The following is a 20,836-nucleotide window of genomic DNA, read 5'->3' on the forward strand; positions in this document are numbered from 1 at the left end:
TTTGGACGTCATAGTCCAAGACTATGGAGAGGGGTTAAGAGCCAGGAAAGTTGGGATGTGGGGGACATTTCCAGAGACTCTTCTGGGCCTTCAGTCTGCCCTGTCCATCCTAAAACAAGCGAAATTATCCCTAGCCTTGGCATTCTGGGAGCTCCGAGTCTGTAGTGCTTGAGGAGTTTGATTTCCAAGCAGGTATTTAATGTTCTTTTCCTTCAGCCTTTCTTTTTCTCTCCTTCTTAAAATAAACACATCTTCTAACCAGGAGCGTCTCTTTTCCCTTAGTTAAACCAGGGCTCGGAAGACCCACTCAAGAGGCCGGTGGTGTATGTGAAAGGTGCAGATGCCATAAAGCTGATGAACATCGTCAACAAGCAGAAAGTGGCTCGAGCAAGGATCCAGCACCGGCCCCCTCGAGTGAGCCTCCATCCTGGCCAGCCATGCCCTGTACCTTCTCAGCTGCCACCTGAGCCTTTATTCCCTTTGGGCTTTGGCCTTTGGTTCCTGTCCTCTCTCTGATCAAATGCTGATGCAGCCCAGGTTCTTATAGGTTCAGGTCAGATAAATGGCCAGAGGCTAGGGAGAGATTTCACCCATATATCTTTAGCAGGGATTTGAAAAGTCCGACCAGAAAGAGATGATTTGTGCCAAGGTCTCTCTGGTCTCCCCTGCCTGGTGTTTCTTCTTGGGCCTCTTCTTTCTCTTCTGTCCCATCTCACACTGAAAGGCTAACTGAAGAGAATTGAAGGGGAAGAATACCCAGCACCAGGCTTCCCGTGGCTCCTCCTTCCCTGAGACCTAGACTAAAGGAAAAAGCCAGTACTACCTTCTTCTTGTAGGGTCAATTGCATTGTTAAAACCTCCTAACTGGTATTCGATTCTAGAAAAGTTAGCTTTCAACAGTGATCGAAGTTCAGGACCTCTGGGCTGTTAATGAATATTGTTTAAGGATTCTCTTAAGTGAGTTGAAGGGACACTGCTGACCGTTAACTCTTGTCTGGCATCTTCTGCCCAAAGTTCAGGCTGAAGATTCTAGGAACCTGGGACAGATACCCTATATACGGTGTATTTCTTCCTCACAAATATTGGGATATTCACATCTAGGATGATTCTTTTGCCTGCACATAATATGTGCATACCTGCAGCAGTCGATTAGCAAAACTCTAGTCCTGTTGGCTAAAGGCATGGCATAAATGAGGTGACTTCAAGGTCTTAGGAGGCAGTGAGCCATGTGGTAAGAAGTAAAAAAGGTAAGAAGTAAAGCTAGAGGGAGTTTGCAGAAGAACTGACATGCTGGCTTATTTTTAAAGGAAAAAAAAGAACACTTTGGTAAATATGACTCATTATAGTGGAAGCTGATATTTGTGGAAGCAGCGTACAATTTTCTGAGTTGTTGTAAACCATTAATTATATGGTTAGTAATCACTGTTCCCTCAAAACATGACACTCATTCCTTTGTCCCTAAAATGTGATATTTGTGTTTATTCGTAAGGGCCTCTCCTACTGGTTATAGCGAACTTTGCCCTATTCCACTGGGAGCTAGGCTTTCTGAACGAGTTCTCTTAGCTGTCAGGAGGCCTGGCTGAGACTGCTGCAGGCTCCCGCCTGGCCACACTGGAGGGTGCTACCTGGGTCTGAAGAGTGCACCGTGGGCGTGTTAGTAGAGCCCCAGGTGTTCCCTGCAGATGAGGGGGAGCACACCCCAGCTGCCCCAGCCCTATCCCAACCTCAGCCAGCACAGCCCGGGCGCCGATCCCTGGGCTGGAGTGAGCTGTGACTCATCGTGTCTGTGTTCTGTCCCAGCAACCCACGGAGTACTTTGACATGGGGATTTTCCTGGCCTTCTTTGTCGTGGTCTCCTTGGTCTGCCTCATCCTCCTTGTCAAAATCAAGCTGAAACAGCGACGCAGTCAGGTAACACCTCAGAGCAGCCCATGAATGTTGATGCCATTGGTGAAAATCAGGGCCATTCCCAATGACCTAGAAACAGCAAATTGGAGAGAAACTGTGTCAAAGCTCATAGCACTGTCTTTTCTGTTCTGAAAGGTCTGATCCTACAAAGGCTAAATATTGGGGGTGTTGCCAGCCAGGTGTTTTTCCAAAGAGATGCTTAAATGTTAATATGGGACCCTGCAACCTTGATCAGGGGGCCGTCAGCATCAGCATCGGTATCCCCTGGGAGCTTTATGGAAATGCAGAATCTCCGGTCCTGCTCCAGACCCACTGAGTCTAAATCTACACCTTCGGAGATTTGGGGGTGGAGGGTGATGAAAGGATAAGTGGGTAGAAGGGCCATGTCTCGGGAGGGCAGCGGTGGACCTTGGCAGGGAATCTGTTGAGGGGATAATCGCCCAGTTCTCACAAGGGTTGACGGGCCATCAGCAATAAAACCATGGCTGGTGTTGATCAGGCACATCCGATTTGCAGAGTGCTGAGCCCTCATGCACACTGTCTCATTTGCCCTCAGAACCTTCTTTGGGGTAAAAGGGGGAACCCTTGGGATAGAGCAGGGTCTTGCAGAGTTAGCCAAAGTAATTGCAGTAAGACCCCTGCTGGTCCTACCACTTGGGAAAAGCCGAGGCTGATGTCATGAGCTCTCAGGGCACATCTGCGCTGTGGCAGTCGGAATTTTTAGTGATTTCCCAAAAACCTCTTCGGGCCTGATAGAGACATTTGTCTGTCCTGATTTATCAAGGGTTGTGGCCCTGGGGGTGACTTCCACTGTTAACATGTGCCAGACCCTAACACAGACCACATTCTGCCATGCAGAATTCCATGAACAGGCTGGCTGTGCAGGCTCTGGAGAAGATGGAAACCAGAAAGTTCAACTCCAAGAACAAGGGGCGCCGGGAGGGGAGCTGTGGGGCCCTGGACACGCTCAGCAGCAGCTCCACATCCGACTGTGCCATCTGCCTTGAGAAGTACATTGACGGAGAGGTAACAGCAGAGGCTGGGCCCATCCCGGGTGGGGATGGGGTAAGCAGGTTAGCAGAGGAACACAGGACTTAAAAGGCAGGGCCCCATGTCCTTTCCCACAGCTTTGCAGGGGCAGAAGGGCTTCAATGCCTAGGTCTCAAGGGGGTCTCCTGAGACATTCTCACTGCTATTTGCCTATGGAAGGGGGTGGCCACAGCACAGAGCCACTCTCCCAGAGGCCCCAGCTGAGTGTAGGTGTTCTTGGAAGTTGATCAGAAATATATGGGAGGCCAGAAAATGTCTGATTTTGAGAACATTCTCACATGTTGACTTAATTTTAGAATTGCTCTTCTGAAAAGTCTGAGACATGACTTGATACAAACCTCTCCTAGAAAGTTGTGTGGAACATTTGGTGTTTTTACTTATAAAGAGTCAAAGGATATATGATATCCCCTTTTATCCTTCTAGCTTTTTATTCTGAAAGTTTCAAACCTTCAGAAAAGTTACATGAGTCACAATGAATCTTGTATCATTCACCTAGAATCACCCATTGTTAACATTCTGCCATATTTGCTTAAACTCTTTCTAGATAGAAGCATGTATACCTGCGCATTTGGGGAGTAAACCGCTTCAGAATTAGTTGCAGACATTTGAAGCTCCCTTAATGAAAGTGTTCCATTGCTATGTAGACTGTTGGGTGAAAAATGAGATTTTGCAGAGACATTTGTATTAATAGAGTCTTGCATGTCTCTGAGTGCAGACTCCTGGGTTCTAATCCCAGCCCAAGTGGGTTCTAGCTTTGTGATCTTGGGCAAATGACTTAATTTTCTATGCCTATGCTGGGTGACATGGGCCCAAGACTGATCTGCATTCCAGGCAGAGAAAATACAGGCAGAACTCTTGGCAAGGTCTGGCTCAGTGTTAGTTGTTAGTTTGAATATTACTGTATTGAGTTGGTCAGAGAATGGAAAAGCAAAGTAAAATTAGCAAATTTGGGGTGCTTAGGCTCAGGAACTCCAGAGGTGGTTCTGCCTAAGAAAACCCCATCACCTCCTCTCCACGTAGGCTGCTTTGTTATAGACTACATGCCCCAGGTGAGTGTTCAGGGTCCAGCAGAGGAGAGGACAGACAGGCTTTGCCCCTTTGCTGCCCCACCGGTCAGTCCCAAGTGCCAGGCTCCTTCCTTTCTCCTTGTCCCCATGGGAGTACACAGAGGCAGCCCCCGTCCCAGAGATGCCAAAGGTCCTGGGGTGTTCCCGGCCCTCTCCTCCTACTTCCAGGCTGTGTATCTGCATTAGCACATGGCCTTGGTCTTCCCTCAGGGGCCGCGGAAGTGTACCATCCTCCAGTGACCAGAAAAGAGCCTGCTTCTCTGTGCTTCCTCTCTTAACATTGAGGGCTATGGGTGGGCTGGCTCATGGCCTGTTTTCCTTCTCCCTAGAACCCATGCATGGGCTCTAGCTCCAGAGAATGGGGCCTGCCTGTAACTAGAGAGGGAAGAAGTTGGAAGGAGGAGTAGGAGGTAGGAGGAAGCCTCCAGGCACTGACGTGGTGAGCAGGGCTCCTTTGGTACTAGTGGGGCCCTGCAGGAGGAAACCTACGCGGGGCTGAAGGCAGAGCTGCCCCTCCCCGGTCCCGCCCTTCAGGCAGCCTGTCTTCCCTCCCTTCCCAGGAGCTGCGGGTTATCCCCTGTACTCACCGCTTTCACAGGAAGTGCGTTGACCCCTGGCTGCTGCAGCACCACACCTGCCCCCATTGTCGGCACAACATCATAGGTAATTTTCACCTTCCTCTGTTGTTGCTGAGGAATCACGTGCCTAGCAAGAGCATAGCATGTGGTTCCCTCTGGACCTGGAGGTGTGGGGGCTCAGGTTTTGGAGGTCGCCAGGCCTCCAAACTCTTAGGGAGCCTGTCATGAAGAATTACCTTGAGTTCGAGTTTTGGCTTTCCCATGAACCAGCCTCCTGGCCTGTCCAGGCCTTAGGCCTACAGTCCCTGTAAAGGGAATGACATTAATGATGCTTGCCCATGCCCGGTACTAGGGAGTTCCTGGGCCACAGGAGACAATGACTGAGTGGCAGGGTTATGATGCTTTGGCGTCACTGTGGCATTGGATGAGGGGGCTGGAATGCAGGGTGCACTCCAGGTAGCTGTTTTTCCATGAGGGACAATGCCTGTCATCTTGATAGCTCTGTCCTCTTGCAAACTTCTGTGATGCCTTTATCACACAGAGTAGCGGGGAGGTGGGGGATGAGCCCTGATGGGAGTAACCACCTTTCAGACAGAAGTGGGTCAGCCTTTGCCAGCATGTCTGAGTTCGGGGACAGCTTAGAGCAGGTCAGGGTCCTGAGACTAGGCACGCTGCTGCTTCAGTCTTTGCCCTGATTTATGTGTCTGCTAGCCCCTGGCACCCATGTGCTCAGCCCTGCTGACTTTGTTTCCTCTGCCTCCCTCAGAACAAAAGGGAAACCCAGGAGCTGTGTGCGTGGAGACCAGCAACCTTGCACGCAGCCGGCAGCAGAGGGTGATTTTGCCGGTGCACTACCCCGGCCGTGTGCACAGGACCAATGCCATCCCAGCCTATCCTACAAGGACAAGCATGGACTCCCACGGGAACCCCGTCACCCTCCTGACCATGGACCGGCATGGGGAACAGAGCCTCTACTCACCACAGACCCCCACCTACATCCGAGGCTACCCACCCCTCCACCAGGACCACACCCTGGCCTCTCACCGCTGTGGCCTGGAGCACCGGGCCTACTCCCCAGCCCACCCTTTCCGCAGGCCCAAGTTCAGCGGCCGCAGCTTCTCCAAGGCAGCTTGCTTCTCCCAGTATGAGACCATGTACCAACACTACTACTTCCAGGGCCTCAGCTACCCGGAGCAGGAGGGTCAGGCCCCACCCAGCCTCGTTCCCAGGGGCCCATCTCGTGCCTTCCCCCCAAGTGGCAGTAGTAGTCTGCTCTTCCCCACCGTGGTGCACATGGCCCCACCCTCCCACCTGGAGAGTGGCAGCACGTCCAGCTTCAGCTGCTACCACGGCCACCGCTCGGTGTGCAGTGGCTACCTGGCAGACTGCCCAGGCAGCGACAGCAGCAGCAGCAGCAGCTCCGGCCAGTGCCACTGCTCTTCCAGCGACTCGGTGGTAGACTGCACTGAGGTCAGCAACCAGGGCGTGTATGGGAGCTGCTCCACCTTCCGCAGCTCCCTCAGCAGCGACTATGACCCCTTCATCTATCGCAGCCGGAGCCCCTGTCGCACCAGTGATGTCGGGGGCTCAGGCAGCTCAGGTCGGGGGCCCGTCGTGCGCCTCGAGGGCTCCCCACCACCGGAGGAGCTCCCGGCAGCCCACAGTCAAGGTGCTGGGCGGGGAGAGCCTTGGCCTGGCCCTGCCTCTCCCTTGGGGGACCAGCTGTCCACCTGCAGCCTGGAGATGAACTACAGCAGCAACTCCTCCCTGGAGCACAGGGGGCCCAACAGCTCTACCTCAGAAGTGGGGCTCGAGGCTTCTGGGGCCGCCCCAGACCTCAGGAGGACCTGGAAGGGGGGCCACGAGGGGCCATCATGTGCCTGCTGCTGTGAGCCCCAGCCCTCCGCACTGGAGCCTAGTGCAGGAGCGGCCCGGGGCAGCACCTTGTTCCTGGGCCCTCCACTCTGTGAGGGCTGTGGCCCCACGGGTGTGGAGCCACAGCCAGGAGGCCCCCAGGGCCTATACGGCCTTCACCCAGACCATTTGCCCAGGACAGATGGAGTGAAATATGAGGGCCTGCCCTGCTGCTTCTATGAAGAGAAGCAGGTGGCCCGTGGCGGCAGAGGGGGCAGCGGCTGCTACACTGAGGACTGCTCGGTGAGCGTGCAGTACACGCTTGCCCAGGAGCCCCCGCCCAGCTGCCACCCTGGGACCCGGGACTTGAGCCAGCGCATCCCCATCATTCCGGAGGATGTGGACTGTGACTTGGGCCTGCCCTCGGATTGCCAAGGGACCCATGGCCTCAGCCCCTGGGGTGGGACGCTGGGCCTCGACGTCCTGAAGCCCCACAGGGGCCTGGGGGGAACCCAGGAAGAAGAGCGGGTCCTACGCTGCCAGCCCAGGGCTCCACTGCCACCTGGCTGCCCTCTGGAGGAGGCAGGGCCCACCAGGGCCAGCTTCCCCGGTGCCTCCCAGGACACTCAGGAGTCCAGTGCCACAGTCTCTGAGGCTGCAGGTGAGAGCAGATGACAGTAGGCCAGAGTCTGGGTCCTCTTCTCTCTCCATGGTCATTTTCTAAGAGACTCCCTCTGCGCCGTTGACTTTAAACACCATCTGTACCTGGTGACTTTCAGCGTTACTCAACTCACCCCTTCCTCTGAGTTCCAGGGCCATTAGGCCCTTGGCCTCCATGATCTCTCCCCTGAGATGCCACATGAGCACCCCAACCTGTCATGGCCAGAGCAGCCCTCTCAGATCCCTCCCTCTGCACTCCCCTCTCCAAGGTTCCTCACTCAATAGCCCAGACGCCATCTGTCCTGGAGCTCGCCCTGCTCACTCTTGTGTCCTGGGCTTCTCAATCTGTGAGAATTGTCCAGAAATTTGAATTACCAGAAAAATGAAACAAGAAAAGATATGTCCAATCCAAGTCCAGAATTCTTGTTACTGGGCTCAGCAGACATTGTCAGATTGCTATAAAGTTTCTAAACATTCTGTCTCCATAATGAATTGTGCAGTCCAGCACCTCTTGAGTAGCACTGCAACAAGTTCCACCTCCAACGTATGTTCTGTATTGATCTCCTCATTCCCACCTCTGTCCCTTCAGTCAGGCTCATTTCCTCTCTCCAGGTTGAAGGCAGTAGCCTTGTGACTTGTCACCTGTCACTGGTCTTGCCTTCTATTCCACATGGGAGCCAACGTGGTCTTTTTAAAACATGTCTATGTCTTTGCACTAGAGAACCCTTCAATGACTTGACATGACCTTTAGAATCCTGAAAATGCAGCCCCGGTGGCCCCCATCCTGTTCCTCCAGCATTCCTCCAGCTCATTCCAGCCCCTGGGCGCCTCTGCCACGTGTCTCCCCACAGATCTCAGTCTAAATGTCTCTGTATAGCTGCCTCCGAGGTGACTCTCACACCCTCTGTTTCCTTCCCAAGTTTTTGCAGCCTGTGAGAATTGTCCAGAAATTTGAATTACCAGAAAAAGCAAATCACTTTGCTTTGAGGTCTGTAAGCTCTGTGTGTGCAGCGGAGCTCGTCTTCCCTGCTCTTCCCAGTGCCTGATGCACATCCTCTGCACATTGTGTTTCCAAGCTACCTAAGGGCTTCTGGAAGGTTTTCTAGGTCCAGAAGAGGGAAGCCAGCTCTCTAGGAGGCACTGTGTTCTCAGCACAGAATGAGCAGCTCTGCTTGAGCCTTTTACCATATGCACAATTTGTCTAGTGCTGTGACCTGTCACTTCCTGAGAGCCTGCCACGTGCTGGGGATGGGTACCCAAGTCCCTTGCCTGGCCCCTGTGCGTTGTCCCTGAAGCCTGTGGTGCTGGCTCCTCCCTGATGATTGTTCTCTCTCCCCCAGGACAGAGATCTCGGCCAGCAGACAGCGGTGGCACAGGAGCCTGAGCCCAGAAGGAACTCTGGAAATGGGAACTGTACAGAGACTCCAAACTCTGACTTCCTTCACAAAAGAAAAAAAAAATTTTTTTTTAGCTTTGACAAACACACAAAAGTGGTAATAAAGAGAGCCCTACTTCTCAACCCAAAATGTGAGCCCCCTGTGGCAACCGCCCCCCCTCCCATTAACAAACCAACAGACAAAATTCTCTGAGTCTTTGCCTTTTTTGATAACATGTTATCCTCCTGTTTTGTAAAGTGTGTGTGCTTGGGGTTCTGAGGTGTGTGGGATTGAGTTCTCGGCTTTGTTTTTTAAGATATTATATGTAAATGTAAAAAGTTATTTAAATATATATTTTAAAGAACCCTAACCGCCAACTTTTGCTGAAAAAAGAAAATCACTGCTGCATTAATTGAACCACATCATGTGTAGATACTGTTGTCTCCCTGGAGGGAGCTCAGGCCTTTGAAAAGCTCAGGGCTACACCTGCCTTAGAAAATGAACCAGAAACTTGAAGTAAAGCTAGTCGATATGGGTACAAACTCTGAGGAACAATGCAATGCTGCCTCTTTCTCATGGCAAATCCCAATGTACAAAATTTCAGGTCTTCTCCGAAGCCATGCTTCTCCAGCTACACCTGTGGGCAGCCGATGGGAACAGCCAGGAGTAGGGTAGACGGTCTGCAGCACTGGGCAGCTGGGACAGGCCATTGCTTCAGAAGCCCCAGGGTGACAGGGACAATTCTGCCCGGTGTCCTTGGTCTGTTTCCTGGAATCCTCCTAAGGTAAAGGAGAGAGTTCACAGTCATGATGTTGGGCTTCCTGCCATTGGCTGCAGAAATGGTTCGACGGGGTATATGGGGACAAACACTCAGGGGGAATGTTGTTTGCAGCTTTGGCGTTATGAAGGGACTAGGGACTGAGGGCGTGCCGGAGCTGCTGCATCCTTGGGCTGCTTTCCTGGGGGGCACAGGGCCAGGACCCCATCGGATCTGCACCAAGCTGCATTCGAATGACACATTTCCCATCCCATTTCCCACAGAAGCACTGCTTCAGGGTTATTCAGCTCTGCTCACAGCTGAAGTTGCTCATCTCACCTGCACGTGTCTACTATCCTTTCTACCTAATGCACTATTATGTATTGATTCTCCATGAGACAGAGAAAGAGACTATCAGATAGTTTAGACCCAAAGGGCAAGTTTTTGTATATGTTTCCAGCCTTTGGTGGTTTTATTGTTTTTGTTTTGTTTTTGTTTTTTTGGGGAGAGAGAGGGAGAGTTTAAAAACCCAAACCATTTTTTAAAAGATATTTCCATTATAAAAGGGAGAATCTATTTAAAGGTATTTCAGATCAGGGATTGTCATCCTTTTTGTCCAATGTATTTCTTGTTCTTAAAGAAGAAACTAATCACATTAGCCCCATGTTTACTAACTCTTCTGGTCACTTTTGTCTATTCAGATAATGTGGTGCCACCTGAAAAGCTCCTGTTTGTGAAATAGGAACCCTGGGAGCTGGTCCTCTGTAGGGGGCGAAATAGAGACCACCCTTCGTTGCCAGGAGACTGTACTCACTCTTCTCCAGTTGGGCTCTGGGGTAGTCAGCCCAGGGTCCAGAACAGAACATTGTGAATGAGAATCTCACTGTATTGGAATCCTTTTTTCTTAAAAACCCCAGCCTGTGATGAGGAAATTGACTTAATTCTAGCCAGGATTTGACAGAAGGAAATTCCAGTGTCAAATGATTGAGCCATTTGCCATTTAGGAACTTACCCTTTTGCCATTTGGTAAGATTTGTCCTCCAGCCTCTAAGGTGCAGCCCCTTGGGGGTTGCTCCCCCCAGTCCTGTGCCCAGCACACCTGTTGGCGAGGGTGTGAGAAGCGCCTAAGCTGTTGACATGTGATCTGGGCTGCCTTTATTTCTCGAGCCAGGACTAGCAGCTGCTAAGGACAACAGCTTGCATTATGTAGTTCTGGGGAAGGGGGGGTGGGGATATGGCTTTTAACATGAACTGCAAAAAGCAGCTTCTCGTTGAGTTTTTTTTATTGTTTGCAGTTTTGTTTGTTTTTAATACCTTTGATTACATATTACCTTCCTTGCCTGGAACCATACCCCTAAAGTGGCTTTCTTTAGCCCTAGCTGGAAAACCACTCCTCAACAGCCTTAAGCAATGAATAGATGAGTAGAGAATGTGGCTTCAACTGGACTTATTAAAATAAATGTGTCCAGTTTTCATTGGGAAGAGCAATAACTACAGACAACAAAAGAAGCACATTTAATATCGATAGTTTACAGGGTGGTAGCAACAGAAAAGTGAAAATTCAAAACTTTAAATATCAGCCACTGTCTTTAAATTTGTGGTTGACTTATCAGACAGGGAGGTCACCAGAATACAGTAACCAACTATACTATTGCCTCACCATTTAAATCAAAAGAAATACCTTCTTTGGAGTTGGAAGACTCCAATAATGGTAAGTACCTTTTTTAGTGACCTCTTAGTGGTGTGTGGGGCTTATATAGCTGTGGAAACTGGGAGCATCACATTTTCCATTGAGAATCACCCCCCACCCCCCGCCAGAGTATGACTGTTGGGTGTGGTTCATGGCCTTGCCCTCTTGTGGGACAGCCAAGTAAACTGAAGAGGCTAGAACCAGTTCAAATGGGGGGGGGGGGGGGAAGCGGTTGGGAGTTCTACCACCAGGGCACCTCTTTGTAGACACGACCCCAGGGTGCTGGCTTTAACTAGTCTCTTCCCCCTTCTGAACCCGAGCCATTTTCAAAACCCTGTCTGTTGCCCCACTGCTCAGATGCTCCCTTTTGTGCTGCTAGTTTCTACTCAAGTTCATGCAGGACTAATGCTTTTAAAATAAGGTCTAAAAAAATAATTACTAATCAAGAGTATTATTTTTTAAACAGAACTGCCTTTTTCTATTCTTTATATAAACTATTTGTTGGTCTAACAAGGCACTATTTTAAAATGTTTTTTTTTTTTTAATTTTCTCCCATAGCACTTAAAAGATATTTTGTAAAGACTTTGCTGTAAAGATTTTGTAATAAAATGGTCTAAGGGCTCCTTCTCCAACATTACCATTTTAAAAAAATGTTTTAAAGGCTAGAAAACAACTTATGTATATTCTGTATATGTATAGCAGCACATTTCATTTATGGAAATATGTTCTCAGAATATTTATTTACTAATATATTTATCTTAAGCCATGTCTTATGTTGAAAGTGTGACATTGTTGGAATAATCATTGAAAATGACTAACATGAGGCCCTGTAAATACATGATAATTGCACACAGATTTTACATTTTTGCCGACCAAAAATGATTTAAAACAAGTTGTAGTCTTCTATGGTTTTGTAACAAATTGTACAAATGACTGTAAAAAAAAAATACAATTTTATCAAGTACATGTTATATGTTGTCACTGGCTCTGTTTGATAAAGGTCTACACATTTCACAAAGGAGAGGTTTGTGTGAAGCAGTGTCTTAAAACTTCAGCTTGCTCATGGGAGTATCCATATAATTTCCTCTCGGGCTAACATACAGTTCATGTTATTGGGGATTTAGGTGGCATCGTAAGAGCACATAATAGACAGTGGGATTATGCCGTTGAGGTGATGATAGTTTTTCTGCTCAGCCCTGTGTAGAGGGGTCGAAATGGTAATCAGTCCTAGCAGTCTACCTTTTAAAAATTGAGAACAGCTCTGGCTGTCGTGGCTCAGTGAGTTAGGTGTTGTCTGAAAAACCAAAAGGTTGCCGGTTCAACTCCCAGTCAGGGTTGAGGGTTTGGTCCCTGGTTGGGGCAGGTTTGAGAGGCAATGGATCAATGTTTCTCTTGCACATAAATGTCTACCCCCCTCTCTCCCTCCTTTCCCCTCTTCTGAAATAAATAAAATCTCTTTTTAAAATGATAATAAAAATTGAGAACATAGGCTGGATGTAAACCATCAGCGTTCATCTGCTAGGACTTTTCCTACCTGCAGAACTGAGAGACCCTCAAGCCTAAGGGAAAGGGGCTTGTTGGGAGTGGGGGGAGCTCCAAGCATCTAGCCCTTGAGATTACCTGCTCATGAGAGTGGAGGGGACCTCCATCTGAAATGAATCTTGTACCCACCCATTTGTCACGTCTCCCAGGGAGGGCAGTTACTAATTTGTAAAGCACTGTGAGAGAACATGGAAGATGCAAAGTGGTGTTTATTTTTTAGATATCTAGCAGAGAATATCCTAATCCTGTGAGTTCCTGTTTCTATTTCTCCCTCTTTAACTTAGGCCATTTCTTGGTCACAGGCTCCTTGTCGACCTCCAGCCGCATCCTGCCTGGCATAAGGTCCTTCTGAGCACCTTCGGGAATGGCAGCCTGGCTGCACAGAGCCTCCCAGAGCTTTTGTTTGATGGCCTTGCCCAGCTCCAGGCTGTACCTCTTGGGGGTCCCTGAAGGATTCCACAGCATCGGCTCGACCACCGCATGGTACAGAGCCCGGTAACCCTCTGTGGGGAGGCCGTGGATGGTTAACGTGTCCGAAAACTGCTGTCTCTTTCTGGCTTCAGGAAGCAGCGCCTGGCCCTTCCAAGCTGCTGTCCCAATGTCCCTGCACAGTGCTTGGGTGGCAGCCACATGTTCAGCATATCTGTTCTCAAGATCTTGGCTGACTGTTACTTTTTTCTCCTTTGAACTTTCTTTACTCTAGCCAGGAAGAAAGCAGAGAAGTCAAAGCTAAAACTTGAGAAGGGAGCTCAGAATAATTATCTGGGATTTGTGTCCCAGAGTCTTGGTTACAGCCACAACCAACATTTGTCTAGCGTGTTCTAGTTTACTGAATTCCTTCATGTGTACCACTGCATGCGTTCCCCATAACCCTGCAAGGTCAGCGGGAGACAGCTTTAAAGGCAAGGAAACTGGAGTTTGTTTGCCCAAGGCCACACAGCTAGAAAGTCAATAACCACAGTTGTCATCTATTGAATGCCACACAGGATCCTAAGCATTTAGTCTGTGCCAGGCTCTGTTCAAAAGCCCTTTGCATGTATTTACTCATTTAATCCACATGAAACCTTAGGAGGGAAGGGCTGTTATCCCCCATTTCATAAATGACAAAACCAAGGCAGAAAGAGGCTAAGCCCACCGTTGTCCTTAATTATAGTCAAAGCTGGGATTTGAACCCGACATCCTAGCTCCAGGGTGCATTCTGAGCTCTGCTGGCCACATGAGTGATGGAGCTGGACTTGGATCAGGCCTCTAGATGCCAAGTTCTCCATGTGGAAGTTCACGTCTCCTCTGCTGTTCCGGTGTGCGTGCCTGCATGCTCTAACCTTATCTTGGCCTTTCCCATCCTTATTTTCCCTTCATGTCAACTTCCTTTCATCTGTGTGTATGAAAGCCACTCTGTCCTCCTATAGAACTGAGTGGAGTGCAAATAACATGTCCCAAGATCCGGTGCACTGTCCACTGTATCCCCGCCCCCACTCCCCACAATCCTGTCCTCAACTTTAGGATTTGCTTCGCTTCATATAAATCTCTCAAGCATTAAGTGTTCTCTAGCTGACATTTCCCTCTTCCCACCCCATCACATTTACTCCACCACCAGCCATTGTGTACCTCGGTGATGCTTCTTGCAGGCCTCTTGCGCCTAGGTGGGCCTGGCTGCTGCTCCATGGGCTGCTTGCTCTTGGAACTGATGGAGTGTCTTATCCTACCCCGCCGAGTGGCTTTTACTGGTGAACTGTCCTTGGGTTTTAATCTCTTTGAGGGTTTTGCTTCTTCAAACTTTCGTGGTACCGAACAGCATTTATCCTTCAGTTGTCGTCTGAGCACCAGCTTAACCAGGGAGAATGAACTGGCAATGAACGGGTTCTTCACAACTTCCCAAGAGCTGGTACCTGGTTCTAGGGCATTAATATTCTGCTTTGCACATGGTCTGGCCATCCAGATGTTGGTGAGAGCTGGCAAATCCACATAGCAATCCTGAAGCCTGGGGTTCAGTAAGATAGACTGTCGGAGTCCGTAGGTGGGGATGCTGGGGTCTCGTCTCACATAGATTGGATGCTAGAATTACAAGGAAGGGAAAAAGGAACAACAACAACAACAACAACAACAAAAGAGACCAGTTCTCAAGCAGAGACCAGAGGGTCTAATCTGGAGGCACAGTATTAACATCTTTTTAGAGGTCATTTCTTCCACACCCATCTTAGGAATCTTTCTACACATTCTCTCTCCTGCTCACCAAAGCCATTTGTGAGCAAGGTCACAAGGATATTGGGCCAGAGGTGGAGGGTCAGGGAGCCTTACGAGGAATCGAAGACAATTCCTGTTTGCTGGAAAGCTAAGAGGTCCTATAGCAGGAGGAGGATGGGAGGTAGGATCACTCACAATTCCTATAGGAGCTGTAGTCACTCCTCAGTCATGCTGCCTCAGAGAAACAACAGCAGGTAAGGTCCTGCCAAACCCTGAGTACACTTCCTAACCAGACTGCCATGAGCCAAGAAAAGCTGCTTAACAGGGAACTACACTCCGGGGTCCATAAAGGCAACAGCACAATGTAAATGACGCTGGCCTCCATTTCCTTGGAGCAGCCAAGAACAGAACAATCTGGATAGATCAGAATCACGTATTTACAGATACCTGGCCTTCTAGAAATGCTATCTATAAAAAATAAAATCTGCCCTGGCTGGTGTGGCTCAGTGGATTGAATGCTGGCCTGCAAACCAAGGGGTCACCAGTTTGATTTCCAATCAGGGCACATGCGTGGATTGCAGGCCAGGTCCCCAGTTGGGGGTGCATGAGAGGCTACCACACATTGATATTTCTCTCCCTCTCTCCCTCCCTTCCCCTCTCTTTAGAAATAAAATACATTTTTTTAAAATCTTTTAAAAATACTTAAAAAAATAAAATCACCTTACCATATCTTGGTTGCCTTAAATTTTATTTTAGCTAGCTTAGTAGGGGTAGGAAATACGTATTTTCTTTTCCTTTTCTCTCTCTCTCTTTTTTGTTTTGTTTTAATATTTCTAGTCATCTATCTTTCTCTGCCTCAGTCATATATGGGCAGTTTTGAACCATTATCTCTAGTATTTGTGATGTCACTTTGTTTTGTGATGTGGGTGTAGGTAGGTGTTACATCATTGAATTTTATAGTTAAATTATGCTGGAAGAAGTTCTATTTTGTTGTGTTTACAGCCTCAAAAACCCCTCAAGTCATTATTTCCTTCAAAATGGCTTGGGTGAACTTTAAAGTTCCTACCGTTCTTAAGTATGCTTTGCATGCCATGTAGTCAAATATGCAGACCAGATTTGTGGATACAGGTAGCGAGATGCATTCTTACATGTGCAAAAGTGCCCTTCTTCGTGCACATAAAGAAGTTACTGTTAAATTCTCAGACTAGCTGCCAAGGTTAGGGACCAGAAATGAAAGAACACGTTCCTGCAGCCCTGGGCACCTCTCCCTTCGTGTCCCCCCCCCCCCACCCCGCCCCAAGACTACATGGTTTCTGGAATGTGGTTTTATTTTACATCCCATGGCAAATGCAGTAATTAGAGCTGTTAGCAGTGTCAAGGGCTTGAAACAAGAACAAAGACACCTCTTCCTGGGAACTCTTGGGCAATGCCTAGCTCCTTATCAGGTGCTTGTCCTGTTGGTGGTTTTGATTTTTCAAACACAAAATGCCAAAGGAGGCTCCCTCCCGAGGGGGAGGAGAGCGAAATGATGGAAAAACAGAGTATGAGTCTGGCAGGCGTTCCTGGAATCACATGTGTTGCCTGTTTGATTTTTTCGAGTGTTGTCCCTGGAGTGAATCAAAGCCTGCAGGCAGACCGCACCGCAGGCCGTGGTAGAACCACCTCCAGGCAGACGGCATCTGGACCTACAGACGCTAGGGAGGACAATAGGGCTCATTCAGCGGGGAGCCCTGGCCTCACCTCCATAAAGGTGGGTCAGTTTTAGAGCAGGGCGTTGGAAAGGATTTGTCTTTGGGAAAGGTTTGCAAACGTCTGGAGACTGGGCTAGCAAGCATCCTTTCAAAGCCAGTGAACCCCAGACAGGTGGCACCAGGCTCTTGCACTACTGTCTCCCTTTACTCTGCATGGCGGGGAGAGAAGGGAAAAGTCAGAGCAAGAAAGGCATCCTGGGATTAAATCTTCTGTTTCTCTTCTCTCCTTCCCCGTGTTGAGATTGGCCCTCCCGCACATCCTTTTTCCAGACACTCATCTGGTGTATTTACTTTCCTAGGCCTTTCACTTAATGACCAAGTGACATCGCCCTGGCTCCAAGAAACACCCTAAATCTCCTTCTGTGCACATGGATGGCAGCTGATACGTATTCTTCAATCTCCTTAAAATTGTGTTTTCTGTCCCATCAATTGACTGTACCCCAACAAGACACCCTCATGTTCCTTAGAACTAACCAAGTGTAAGTTGGCCTGTGCTATTTCTCCAGTGTCAGGAAAATCTGTATTTATTAAATGCTTATTATAGGCAAAGCACTGTTTTAGACAATTTACAAGCATCATTTCATGAAATTATACCAAAATCTTATGTGTTTGGATACTGTTGCCATCCCTGCTCTACAGATGAAGCAACTGAGGCACAAATTGCTTAAGAACCATGCCCCAAAGCTAGCAACCAACAAAGGCTAGATGCAACCAAGGTGTACACCACCCCACCCTTGTTCTTACTGTGCTCTCCCCCAGCTGTTACTGTGACGCTTTGCCTCTCGTCTTGTCAGCCCATCCACACACCCCACCTGGGCCCAGTTCTGGTCCTAGCCTTGTCGTGAGACTTATTCTGGGCTCAGGAGTTAGTCTGCCTGAGTTGATGTCCCAGACCCATCTCTCAATTGGCAAGTGAGTTCACATCTCTGAACCTTATTTTCCTCATCTGTGAAATGGACACAGTAATAGTGCCTACTCCAGGATCACCAGGAGGAGGAAATGGGACGATGCATGTGAAGCACTTGGCATGGCTCTTGGCGCATAATAAGCACTGAATAAATAATGTTCTTATTAACATTATTAATACTGTGGCTCATTTGCCCATCTGACTCTTCCTTGAGCCCCTGTTGCCCATGGTCTGAGTGATATAACCCAACATTTGATGTGGACTTCGTCTCAGGCCCTTCATGCGCAGGTTTATGAGGCCAAGCAATGAGCTTCTTGAATGATTCTGATCTGACTTGAGTATCTCAACATTTCTTTTCCTATGATCCATCTTCACTAAGCATTTGTCAGATTCATCAACTTCACAGAAGTGGTATATTTACAGGAAGTACATTTCCCCCTGGTTGTGGGAATGGTTCAGAACATCCCATGCTTTCCTAGTCAGAAAGGGAGGCATGTACTTGAGGATACCCTAAGGAAAGTGACTAGTCTTTAATAGAGGTTGTTCCATCAAAGGTTGTTCAGAATTACAAAGTCAGGATGGAAAGACTCTCTTTGGTTCAGTGTCCTGAAACCATGGCAAGAGTTTCCACTGTTGGTGCCAACACTTGATTCACAAACTTGGGGTTGAGGCAGTAGCGCTTCCATATTACTCAGAGGCCTGTTCCTCAGTTAGGTTCACCATTGAACCTTTTTTACTCTTCTGAGCTCAGTCTGAATAACTTTTATTTTCCACCCATCATTTGGAGCTGTGCTTCCTGACATCTCTAAACCACGGCTTCTATTTGGAAACACATCTGCCCTTCTTTGATGCTTAGCCAAACTCTCCTCACTGTATTTTTAGCTCCTATAATGTTTCTTCTTTCTTTTTCCTTTCCTCCAACCTTTCTCCTCTTTAATTTCTCTTAGCTCCTCTTCTTTTTCTTGAGGATCAGTTAATAAAGAGGAAATTGAGCCAATTTATATTCTCGTCCCTTCCCTTCTTGCTCCACTCCCAAATTCTAGTGTTTCGTTGCTTTTAATCTTCTCAGAAGGTGTTTTTATTTTAGCACCCAAGCAGTAAACATCCACACCCATATGGGAACCTATCTTGAGGTTTGTGATGTAGAAGTTTTAGGAAACAAGAGAAGAACTTTGGATGAGAGAATTTGAAAACATTCCTGAACGATGATGCAAGCTCTGAGGACCAATGATTTAGACCATATGTGCTGAACACTCACCTATCATGGGCCAAGTATGTGAAATAAGGGTGCCCTGCCCACCTTGCTATCCCTTCCCACCGGACTGTGAGTTTTCACATGACCATCGGAATGTCCCACAGACATCTCTCTCTAACTCATCACGTTCAAACCCAATTCTCTCTCCCTTCACTCCCATCAGAACAAGCAAATTACTACTTCTCTTGAATTTTCCATTGCTAGTTGCCTGGCCCAGAAACCTGGGAGACAGGATCAGTAACAGTACTGTGCTGAGCTGAGCCTGAGGCTAAATCAGAAATCTAAATCCTGTTTTATTTCAAATGTTGATATTTTGTTCCTCTTGAATTTTTGTCATTCATTTGGATTTTTAAAAAGATTTTATTTACTTATTTTTAGAGAGAGGGGAAGGGAGGGAGAAAGAAAGGGAAATAAACATCAATACGAGAGAGAAACATCGATCGGTCACCTCTTGTACACACCCTGACTGGGGATCAAGATGCAACCCAGGCATGTGCCCTGACCAGGGATCGAACTGATGACTCTTTACTTTGTGGAATGATGCCCAACCAACTGAGCCACATTGGTCAGGGCTGGGTTTTTAAAGATATTTCATTAAAACACTTTATTAAATAAATTCAATATATTTTAAGCCCTATTAAATAATACTTATTTCTTTATCTTGATAATTGAGTTTTTTGGGCTTTCTGAAATTTTGTGCCTCAGTTGAATGCCTCACTCACTTCACCCTAATCTTGGTCGTGGAGTCCTCGGTAAGCATTTGTCACCAGAACCCTATAAGGACAAGAATGCAATTCACCACAGTGATTAGGATTGTAGTCTTAGAACCCTACTGCCCAGGTTCAAAGCCCAGCTCCACTACTATATGACCTGTGGATGAACCATGCAACTTCTCTGTATGAGGCAAGTGGTAAGGGTGTCTCCTTCACAGGTGCTATTGGGAGGACTATGTGAAACCCAATGGCAAACGCTGCACCCTACCTAGAGTTTAGTAGAGTTCTTAATAAATGTTTGCTATTATTGTTATTACTATGACCAGGCTCCTCATCCAGTGCTCACAACAACATGACTGCCATGTGAGCAGAAATTACCCCAACTGGAGTTTCAAAGATACCAGGATCACCCAAACTCCACCAGCTGTGATCTCCCAGCTGCTTGGCAAATCCTGCTGCCCAAGGAGGAATCAAAGGGTCCGAATACAGAACACAAGAGGCAAACAGACAAGCACCAACATCTTCCTGGAGGCCCAGGGGCTACAGCCAGCGTCCTCACTCTTTCCATGAAACAAAGCTGCTAACCGACCAAGGCATGTGAAGCATTGAAATAAATATCTTAGACTGCTCCTTGCCGGGGGCCAGGAACACATAACTGAGCAAAAGACCTTGAGCCATTAAGTGCCCTGACCTAGACTGGCTCAGCTGTATTTTTAGCTTCTGTGCACTGTTTCCATCACCTGTGCTGGGCTTTAAGCTGGAAAAGAGGGGAGGGAGGCCTGGAGAAGGCAAGAGGGATGTTTCTCATAGCAGCCAGTGGGGGCTGGGGCTTGCACATTATTTCTGAGTTCTGTTATACAAGCCAGCTTCATGGGCATGCAACTGGTGTAGTGACACAGGTGCCCGAACTTGAAAGGACCCCACGCTTGGTTTAATGCCCTTTGGTTGCCACCTTACAATTCTTAATCATTTTAAACAAGGGACCCCCACATTTTCATTTCTCACTGGGCTCTGCAAATCACATAGCCCATTCAGGTTGTACACAGGCCAAGAGAGCCAAGTGAAGGAATGGGGCTGGTACCCACCGCAGCAGGGTGGCCTTCCTGCATTGGGGCAGGACAGGGCAAAGCTACTATCATGAGGCATGAATCCCCAGACTTGGCAAAGAAAAAAAAAACCCAAAAAAACAAAAACCTATTTTGAACCTCCTATCTGCCCATTCCTATGTGCTCAAATACTGGGATGAGGTGCGAAAAGAGCCTCGTAAATTGTCGACAGCCATGTCCTACTTTGCTAAAACCTTTCCCCAACTCTCTATTTAAAACAGTCCACAGATCATTCTCTGTCAATATCATTTTCTTGTCTTTGCAGTGTTTTTTGCTCTCTGAAATTCACGTTAGTTTTATGTTGGTTGGCTGGCCCTCTCTACGTTAAAATGAAAAGTTGTGCTGTTTCTGCTGTTGGCATGTTCCTCACTGAATATTTTTTAATTATTAAATTTATTGAGGTGACATTGATTAATAACATACATTTCAGGTGTACAG

General features: G+C 48.0%; 2 protein-coding genes across 3 annotated transcripts in view; one reads left to right on the forward strand and one right to left on the reverse strand.

The window, feature by feature from the left end:
- ZNRF3 (zinc and ring finger 3) overlaps window positions 1-10,477 on the forward strand; it is a 138,556-nt gene extending 128,079 nt beyond the window's left edge. Inside the window, exons 4-10 of one of the 2 annotated variants that reach the window (XR_008530891.1) lie at window positions 283-414; window positions 1,801-1,911; window positions 2,767-2,934; window positions 4,586-4,688; window positions 5,370-7,118; window positions 8,458-9,277; window positions 9,952-10,477. Coding sequence is in view for 1 of the 2 variants with exons in the window: in XM_054594115.1 (XP_054450090.1) it covers window positions 283-414; window positions 1,801-1,911; window positions 2,767-2,934; window positions 4,586-4,688; window positions 5,370-7,118; window positions 8,458-8,501 (2,307 nt within the window). In the remaining variant the exon portion in view is untranslated. Of the gene's footprint in view, window positions 1-282; window positions 415-1,800; window positions 1,912-2,766; window positions 2,935-4,585; window positions 4,689-5,369; window positions 7,119-8,457 lie in introns of both variants that reach the window. The other variant, XM_054594115.1, reaches the window with a different exon arrangement.
- A 2,266-nt stretch (window positions 10,478-12,743) lies between these two features.
- On the reverse strand, window positions 12,744-14,531 carry CUNH22orf31 (chromosome unknown C22orf31 homolog). The gene is made up of 2 exons (XM_054594068.1): window positions 14,091-14,531; window positions 12,744-13,181 (listed from the first exon to the last, which is right to left on the reverse strand). The coding sequence occupies exons 1-2, from the start codon at window positions 14,415-14,417 to the stop codon at window positions 12,744-12,746; spliced, it is 765 nt and encodes a 254-aa protein (XP_054450043.1). The 5' UTR covers window positions 14,418-14,531.
- Window positions 14,532-20,836: the final 6,305 nt, after the last annotated feature.

The sequence above is a fragment of the Pteronotus mesoamericanus genome, unplaced genomic scaffold, assembly GCF_021234165.1.
Source record: "Pteronotus mesoamericanus isolate MK-2021 breed Mesoamerican mustached bat unplaced genomic scaffold, CSHL_Meso_final scaffold_507, whole genome shotgun sequence".
Classification (NCBI taxonomy): domain Eukaryota; kingdom Metazoa; phylum Chordata; class Mammalia; order Chiroptera; family Mormoopidae; genus Pteronotus; species Pteronotus mesoamericanus.